Source organism: Anolis carolinensis, chromosome 2 (genome assembly GCF_035594765.1).
Source record: "Anolis carolinensis isolate JA03-04 chromosome 2, rAnoCar3.1.pri, whole genome shotgun sequence".
Classification (NCBI taxonomy): domain Eukaryota; kingdom Metazoa; phylum Chordata; class Lepidosauria; order Squamata; family Dactyloidae; genus Anolis; species Anolis carolinensis.
Genome location: NC_085842.1, coordinates 184,445,122 through 184,454,832, shown reverse-complemented (window position 1 = coordinate 184,454,832; position 9,711 = coordinate 184,445,122). Strand labels below are relative to the sequence as shown.

Below are 9,711 nucleotides of genomic sequence, written 5' to 3'. Positions count from 1 at the left end.
TAGATTCAGCATTTCGATGTCATGAGAGACACCAATTACCTTCAGTACCGCCAGACAAGGACTGCTGCAGAAGCATCAAATTCACTCTGGCTGACTCCTGGAACTGCTCAAAGTTTGACAGGAGCTTTCATGCTACCATACAACTCAGAACAGTTGCAGGAGGAGAAGCAATAGAATTAAGAGTGGATTTGCAGCGCCACCAAAATGGATAGTTTTTGACTTTCCCTATAGGACTGAACTAAGACTATGGGTTGCATCTATACTAGGGAATCATGGGATATGTTGTTTGGTGAGGTATCAGCATTATTTTGCAGAGAAGGCTAAAGCTCTTGTAATACTAGAACTCCCATGATTCCATAGCATTGATCCATGGCAGTAAAGGTGTTAGAAAATTGCATTAATAGATGCACTCTGGATCTAGTTTCTGCCTAAATACCAGCAATGTGTTTTTCTTGCACTCCTGAATAATAAACTAAAATCTTTAAAGGGTGGGAGGGGCTTTTTGATACGTTCTACAGGTAAGAAAACTGACAAGCACTTTTTAACCTATTTTATAAACTAAGGAACAAATAGTATCTTTCTGTATATATGGCAAATACCTTTCCATTTTTATTTGCTGATTTCTTCACTTCACTTCACTTCTTCACTTCACTTCACTTCACTTTATTACTTAATTAGTCGCTCTCCACCAGAGTGCTCCGAGCGACTTACAATTTAAAATATCATTCCACAATATAAAAACATTCAACATAAAAACATTCAACCTAAAAACATTCAACAGTGACTATTTGGCAAATTAGATCTGATTTACTTAAATGCACAACCAAACAGCCATGTCTTGAGCGCTTTTCCAAAAGGTCACAACTCTGACATTGCTCTAACACATGGAGGCAATGAGTTCCACAGAATTGGAGCATAGGTCGAAAAGGCTCTACGCCTTGTAGCTTCCAGGTGTACCTCCCTAGGGCCCAGTACGTATAGGAGATTTTCCTGGGAGGATCGAGGTGACCACTGATGGAAGAAAGGAATGAGACGGTCCCTAAGATATAATGGTCCTTGGCCATTTCGAGCTCTAAATGTCAGGACCAGTATCTTGTAAGAGATCCGATGTTCTATTGGTAGCCAATGCAGTTTTCAGAATCGGTGTAATATGGGATCTTATAGATGATCCCGCTAGCAGCCTGGCCGCCGCATTTTGGACCATTTGGATCTTATAGGTTTTTGTCTTCAGAAGGCCGGCATATAAGGCGTTACAATAATCCAACCTAGTGGTGACTGTTGCATGGATTACCATTGCCAATGCTTCTGTCGAAAGGTAGGATGCCAATTTCCTTGCCTGGCGAAGATGAAAAAAGGCCTGCTTACTTATGGCAGTGATCTGGGCCTCCACTGTCAGCAATGAGTCCAACACAACCCCAAGGCTTTTAACAGTAGCAGACGGAACCAGAACTTCCCCATCAAAATCAGGCAGTGACTGGATTAACTGGTGGCTGGCCAGGCCAGAGTATCTCAGTTTTTGCGGGATTCACTTTTAGTCTACTCGCTCGCAGCCAACTCATCACTGCTTCCAAACACAGCTTAAAGTTCTCAGGAATTGTGGTTGTCCCAGGTTCGAGACGCAAGAGTAGCTGGGTATCATCTGCATACTGGTAGCACTCTATGCCAAAGCTCCGCACTAGTCCAGCAAGTGGTCGGACGTAGATGTTAAATAACAGGGGCGAAAGGATAGCACCCTGGGGGACTCCACAGCAAAGGCAGGAGCTCTCAGAGCTTTGGCCTGACCACTCCACCCTCTGTCTCTGTCATTTCTGCTAATGTATGTCTTGCATCTTTTTGATTCTTGTTAACCTGTTTAGGCAAAGTGATGTGTGCACCAGATGAGCAAGACCCTTTGATCATGGGATGTACAATGGAGATGGAACAAAAGCAAAACAAAAGCGCAGATGGTTTTGTTATCCTGGGATTCAACATCAATGAGACTTTACAGAACATATTTTTTGTGTTGTTCCTTCTCCTGCACCTCATCACCTTATCGGGGCACCTGGCTATTGTGGTCCTTAGTTTAGCTGATCCTACCCTTAGCACACCCATGTATTTCTTCCTTCGCAACTTGTCCTTCATTGAAATCTGCTACACATTGGTCATTGTGCCCCAAATGCTGGCTAACTTCTTGGGTAAGAGCAGGCGAGTCTCCTTCATGGCCTGTGCCTCCCAGATGTACTTCTTTATTGCCTTTGGGGGTTCAGAGTGCTTTCTGTTAGTTGTGATGGCCTATGACAGGTATGTGGCCATTTGCAACCCATTGCGCTACACTCTTGTTATGAACCAAAATCTCTGCATGCAGCTCTTGATGGTAGCCTCTGTCAGTGGATTCACAATCTCCCTGGGACTCACCGTGTTGATTTTCAATCTCCCCTTCTGTGACTCACACAATATTAACCACTTTTTCTGTGATATCCCACCTGTGATGTTCTTAGCCTGTAGTGACACACATGTCAACGAAATGGCTGTTCTCCTCGTCTGCACAATGATTCTGCTCATTCCTTTCTTGCTCATTCTACTTTCCTATGTCTTCATTGCCAATGCCATTTTCAGAATTAAATGCTCCCAAGGGCGGAAGAAAGCCTTCTCCACCTGTGTTGCTCACCTGGTTGTCGCTGTTCTCCACTATGGTTGTGCCATTTTCATCTACATCCGACCAAAGGCCAGCTACTCCCTAAATGAAGACAAGGTGGTTTCTTTGATCTACACAAATGTCACACCAATGTTGTATCCCGTGATTTACAGCCTCAGGAACAAGGAAGTCAAGGGGGCTCTCAAGAGAGTTTGGGGAAGGGTTTTAGTTTCAGTAACAAGGCAGTGGTAGTATATCAAAGAACCTATTGTTTAAAATTTGACTGGGTCATAGTGTTTGGGACTGGAAAAAAAGTATGTTTGCTTTAATTGTTTGTGGACAATTACTTCCCCACCTTCAAAGGAAAACCCAGGGTTAATTCCCTGCTCTGACATCTTTACTTACTCCAAATCACTTGATCCTACTCCTGAAACCTAATCAGAATTATGACAGATGTAGTTGTGTGCCCTTAAGTCATTTCTGACTTACGGAGACCCTAAGGTGAATCTATTATGGGATTTTATTGACAAGATTTCTTGAGAAGGGGGTTGTCGAAAAAAATGTGACTTGACGAAGGTCACTGATTGGGTTTCCATGGCTAAGCAGGATTTGAATTCTGGTCTCTAGAGTCATTTTCCAATGTAAGAACCACTGCACCATGCTGGTCGTATTTCTAGCTTTACTATGGAACTCAGAGGGCTCTTTACCCAGTCCATACACAATAACCAGAATGTAACTTTATCAGTTGTTAACCTTTTGCTAAATGAGCTAGATATTATACCATTGAAACTTCTTTTTCATGTCAGGAGCGACCTAAGAAACTGCAAGTTGCTACTGGTGTGAAAGAATTGGCCGTCTGTAAGGACGTTGCCCAGGGGATTCCCAGATGTTTTTTAGATGTTTTTACCATCCTTTTGGGAGGCTTCTCTCATGTCCCCGCATGGAGCTGATAGAGGGAGCTCATCCTCTCTCTCCCCGGGTTGGATTCAAACCAGCAACTTTCAGGTCAGCAACCCAACCACTGAAACTGAAATTACTATACACATCTTTGTGTTAGGTAGAAAAAATGCTAGATTTTTGTCTGTGCCATATTTACTTCAGTTGTTTTTGATGTCATGGGTTTGAAAAGGCTGACTATGTTTTTAAAAATATAAAACAGACCTTGCAGACATATTGTCAAGTAACGTTAGTGTAATATCAGCAAAAATCCCACTTCTAGGGGCATTATTTGGACAAAGGTTTTTCATACTTACTACTACTAAAACTCATGGTTTGAACTTGAAATATTGTAGAACTTTAAGTTAGAAATATTAGTTTAGAAGATCTAGACTTTTAGTAGCATGGAAAAAAGCCACCTTCTCCCTTAAGAATATGTTACAGATCAGTAATGTGGAAATCTAAATTTCCAAAATGAAGATATGTAGTTAAATGGGAGCTAACTGTAACAACCATAGAAATTAAGCAGATCCATGGAATATCATTATCCAATGGATGGAATATAGCTGGTGTAGTGCCCTACCAGCACACTTCCATTGGGTTACCTTCTGAACCCGCAATAGGAAAATGTTACTCTCTACCCGTGAGGTGGAGTATGAGTATAGGAGTGTGCCAGAGTATCAGGCAGAGGAATGTAATGGTGACCTGGCAAAGAGATGCCAAACCTCATTGGCCAGTTACAAAAATTGCAGCCATTCAATACTCTAATGACCTCCATTATTCCTCTTACTGCTACATGTATATGGGGTGTGATCTCCTTATTGGAGATATTCCATTCCTCATGAAGATCTTATGGAAGGGATGGAATGCTAGCAACAACCTTTTTACAATCCTTCTATAAAGTGGAAAACTTATCTCAGGTTTACACCAACATATGTCACCAACAGGATTAGTGTCAATAGCACACAATGGCTGCAATTCTCTTGATCCCTGACTAGAGTAGGCCCACTGAATCCATTAGGTTTGTCTATATGAATCAATGCATCCATGTGTTTGCGTATAGCCTTTTTAGTATAACTTCTTCCAACTGCTTACTCTCCCAATGTATTTTTATTATAGTCCTCATCAAGACCAGCAACATGCTGGAAATGGTGGAAGTCGTTGCAACACACATTCAAAAAGTGCCCATTGGTGAAAGCAACTTTAGGGCACCTTCAACAGTGGAAATGCTATCCAGGTTAAGATCCTTGTTTATATTAATGTGGGTACATTGCCAGCTACCTCCAGTCTTCTAAATAATATTATTCAAAACAGTAATGGCCAGAAAAATCAAAAGGATTTTTAAAATTTCAAGTTTTCAATCATATCGGATAGCTAGTATTGCCTATCCTACAGTCATGCATCCATAACTGTTTGATATTCATGATCCCTACATAGGAGCCATGAAAGTCTCTTAGGGCCCTTCCACACAGCCATATAATCCAGAAAATCAAGGCAGAAAATCCCACAATATCTGCTTTGAACTGGGTTATCTGAGTACACACTGCCATATATTCCAGTTCAAAACAGATAATGTGAGATTTTCTGTCTTGATATTCTGGGATAAAGGGCTGTGTGGAAGGGCCCTAAGTCTCTATTTGCAAGGAAACAACCACTATGGTCAAGGGGAGGTAGTTCCCATTGACACTACTTGCACTTTTGGTCCAGTTCTTTTTGAAGCCAACCCACGATTTTATCAGTATATTTATTGTATGTGACCTCATTTGTTTTATTGTTGATTGACTTGTTTTATTGCTATGTTTTTATATTGTCTGATGTCTGGGCTTGGCCCCATGTAAGCCGCCCCGAGTCCCTTTGGGGAGAAGGGGTGGGGTATAAAAATCAAATTATTATTATTGTTGTTGTTGTTGTTGTTGTTGTTATTATTATTATTATTATTATTATTCCCCTGTTGATCAGGAAGCAGTTGGCTTATGGTCCCGCTCCACTCACTTGATTGATTGCTGGTGACAGAAGGAATTGCAACAGCAGTCCTACTTCTGCCTGTGACATTGCGAAGGGGTGGGAATGTCCATCAGCTGGGTGGTTGTATGTTTTCCGGGCTGTATGGCCATGTTCCAGAAGTATTCTCTTCTGATGCTCACAACCTCTGAGGATGCCTGCCATAGATGTGGAAGAAATGTCAGGAGAGAATATTTCTGGAACATGGCCATACACCCGGAAAACATACAACCACCCTATGATTCTGGCCATGAAAGCCTTCGACAACACATTGTCCATCAGCTGTTTCCAAGGACAGGATAACTGAAGGTAGTAGCTACTTCCAGTAACCAGGGATTGGGATATCAGGATAGATCAGTAATTATGGCTCTTAAACATATATAAATAATCCCCCATAGGAATCCAGTCACTCATTTATTATACACTGCTTTCAGGGCTAATCCCATCATTTCCCTAGGCTGATGACACAATTATCCAGTACCCATATCTCCTGGCCAACAATAAACCCTTCTACCCAACAGTAAATTGATTCCCAGGAAGCCCAAAAGTTCACCAAGTCACCCATCGCCCTATCTTTGCCTCTCCATGGGAACCCATCAAGGTGTTTCAGTACTCATTGTTTCCTCAACCAGGGACCCATTGAGATTCCAGCTGACAGGATTAAAACCATTAACAACCATCAATCTCAGCCTCTTTCCATATTCCACCTTTAAGCACTCAAAGAAGACAGACAAAGAAAAAGACTACAATCTTCAAACTGTGCAATGACAGTTTCCCGCCAGACCAGGGAACCAATCAGCAGCAACAGTAGGCGGTGTGCCTCCATCAATCAACATGTGGATCGTAATTTGCACCAGTCAGCGCTCAACATGGCAAAAGGCCAGTCATTAGAATTGTTGTCAACTTTCTAGAAATGCCTCTGTATGTATTCATTGCCTTTATATCTGATTTGGGAGTACTCTCTCCCCTAACATACACTTTTGGCAGAAGTTAATAAATTTTTGATCTTGCTTTCATCCTGTTCATGTCTTATTCAGAACTTCAGAGCTTAGACATGCCAGGAACCCAAACTTACAGTTCAATGGAGCTTCAAAGGCAACACACATAGGAATGAAATCCCACTGATCCCATTGAATGGTGAATTCTGCGGGCTGCCAGTGTTTGAGTCCACAGTGCTCTCTGGATGTAGGTGAACTACAACTTCAAAACCCAAGGTCAATGCTCATCAAACCTTTCCAGTATTTTCATGGAAGTTTGGTGAGTCAAGTTTGGTTCAATTCCATCGTTGGTGGAGTTCAGAATGCTCTTTGATTGTAGGTGTACTACAACTTCCAAATGACAAAAACAGTCCTCCCCTCAACCCCACCTGTTGTAGTTGGGCCAAGGGGCAGTAATGGTTCTATGGTTGAAACAGCTAGAATGAGAAAAAGGGCTAATAGAGAGCAGGTTTTTGTTAAAAAACAACAAGTAAAACGGGTCCGGGAAATACTTATGGCTCCTTCAGAGGATGAGACGTTTTATGGGTTTTCTAGTGATGAGGAGTCCATATTAGATGATGATTTCATAGAGAGTAGAGGAACTAAAAGGTCTACTTGAGAGCAGGAGTCGGATGGGGAAAGAGAAAGGAAAAAGATCACGGACATACTCACTACTCCCACGGATGAAGAGACTTTTGAGGGATAATCTGGGAATGATGGGTCTGGGAGTGAGATGGAGAGTGCTGACTGGACTCAAGTGAATGTGGATGATGAGCCAGCTCATGGGGCTGCATCAGGGGATTGGCAAGCCTCTCATACTTCTGCGACATGGGGAGATCTAAGTCTTGAACAGAGATGGAGGGGCTGGAGGGATGGGAGCCAAGGTCCACTAACAAGATCAATATCAGCTGTGATTGATGAGGAATGGGCGGAGGTCTCATTAGCATCGGACTCCAACGAGTAAGTTAAAAGTAGAGTTTGGAGAACTATTGCCTTGCAGAAGGCAAGGTGTTGTTTTGGGAACATTGCTTTGTCTCTGCCTGTTTTCCTTGGGTCCTGGCTGTACAGCTTCCTGATAATCAGGATTGAATCCTGCTTCGGTGTTCCTGGCTTTTGACTCCTGTTCGGCTCTTGACAATGACTTTCCAGTTCAGCGTTTCCAGTTCGGCGTTTGCCTTGGCATTTCTGATCCAGTATTTCCAGTTTGGTGTTTGTCTTGGCGTCTTTGTTCCAGCACTTCCAGTTCGGCGTTTGCCTTGGCATCTTTACTACAGCGCTTCCAGTTCGGCGTTTGCCTTGGCGTATCTGCTCCAGCGTTTCTGGTCTGGCGTCCCTGCTTTGGCATCCCTGCTTTGGCACTCATTCTTCGGCTCTTCTGGCTTTTGCACCCGGTCCGGCTCCTGACCTTCGTCTGTGCTTGTTCCTGGCTTGGCGTCTCCGGTTTTCTCCCTTCGGTCTTTGAAACTTCGGCTTCGACTACGATTCTGCTTGCTGCCTTTTGGGAGCGTTTTGCTCTTTTCCAGCCCTTTGCGCCACAGCATTGAGTGGCGTCAGTTCTGGTGACGTTTCTGTTACATTTGGTGCGGATTATCAAGCCAGATAATCCGGTTTATCCTTTTGTTCTTGCTTTTGACTCCTTTTGAACTAAGACGTTTACTTTTGAAGAGAAACACTGCAGTTAAGTGTTTCAGAGTTTTAAATATCATTTAATAAACATTTAAGAACTTTCCTTTGTGTGTGGTTTTTAAAGAGGCGGCTGTATTCAAATGTGGGCGTATTGGGTATTTATGCTAAATTTGGTCCAGTGAATGAAAATACATCCTACATATGAGATATTTACATTACAATTCATAACAGTAGCAAAATGACAGTTATGAAGTAGCAATGAAAATAATTTTATGGTTGGAGTCATCGCAACCAATGCTGCGGCATTAGGAAGATTAAGAACCACTTCTCTAAACAGGCTGAGGAAAAGTTAACTGTTCCAGCTTCCATGGACCTGCGAAGAGAAAAATCTCAGCTGTGCTGGTCCTCCAGATTAGCTGAAAAGTGAGCCAGCAACAGGTAACACCTGTGCATTTAGGATTCAAGGAGCTCAGGGGTGGCACCTTTTTGCTGGCTGCAACTTCAGTTCTAGAAGCCACAACCTCGAACTCTCACTACATTGTATTCCTGAACTCTGGACTTACCCTTAGACCTTGGCTTAGGGATTCTGATTCAACTTTATACTCTGGACTCTTCAGTATTTGGCTTACTACCCTGGAATGGACATTAGGTTTCTTTGTTGTGTATCCTGCTAAGATCTGTACCTCTGTTAGATTAATGGCTTGATCTCAGACTGTTTGGTTTTTTTTCATGTCAGGAGCAACCGGAGTTGCTTCTGGAGTGAAAGAATTGGCCGTCTGCAAGGACGTTGCCCAGGGGAAGCCCGGATGTTTTGATGTTTTACCATCCTTGTGGGAGGCTTCTCTCATGTCCCCGCATGGAGCTGGAGCTGATAGAGGGAGCTCATCTGCGCTCTCCCCGGGTGAGATTTGAACCTGGCAGCCTTCAGGTCAGCAACCCAACCTTCAAGTCACAAGGCTTTTATCCCCTAGGCCACCGGAGGCTCCATCTCAGACTGTTGATTAGCTCTCTGCTGGTATTTAGGGGTTGAGGCTTCTGATAGTGCATGGTGGAAAAGAGCAAAGAAAAACAAACAAGGGATGAAGGGGAAAGACAAAGCATGAGAGTCAAGTAGGTAGGTATATGCTAGAGCCTGGTGCAAACATTTTCACCAACCTCCTTCCAATATCTGTTTTGTTCTTCTCTTCCAAGTTTTGCCAGGCTCAGCAACTGCTCCTGAAATCATCCTTTCATGTGATATGGGAAAACCTTTGGTTCAACTGCCTCCTCTTCCTCCTCGATCCATCCTGGAACCTTGAATGCATTTACACTGATGCAGTCCCCCCCCCCCCCCAACTGCTGTGGGTCAATGCTATGGAATTATGGTGGTTGTAGTTTTACAAGATCTTTTTGCCTCTCTGTGCTAAAGAGTTCGGACACACTGCTGTGTTCCACTGTTACCAAGTGGCCCAAAAACCTCCAGGGTCTCTGTCCAATCAAACGTTGGAAGCAAGGAGAGTGTTCAACAGGCTTATTTGACCTAATCACCTTGCTGGGTGAACAGAGTAAAAGTGCCAC

The 9,711-nt window shown here is 43.1% G+C and overlaps 1 protein-coding gene across 1 annotated transcript; it reads left to right on the top strand.

Moving 5' to 3' along the window:
- Positions 1-355: 355 nt before the first annotated feature.
- LOC100567740 (olfactory receptor 10Z1-like) lies at positions 356-3,315 on the top strand. Its single transcript, XM_016996473.2, has one exon. It carries the CDS (start codon positions 1,865-1,867, stop codon positions 2,864-2,866), a length of 1,002 nt encoding a protein of 333 aa, XP_016851962.2. The 5' UTR covers positions 356-1,864; the 3' UTR covers positions 2,867-3,315.
- The last annotated feature ends 6,396 nt before the right edge of the window (positions 3,316-9,711 follow it).

What these genes read in the sequence shown, in the direction of transcription:
- LOC100567740 (XM_016996473.2), top strand. Translation starts at nt 1,865, where the DNA reads ATGTGTGCACCAGATGAGCAAGACCCTTTGATCATGGGATGTACAATG.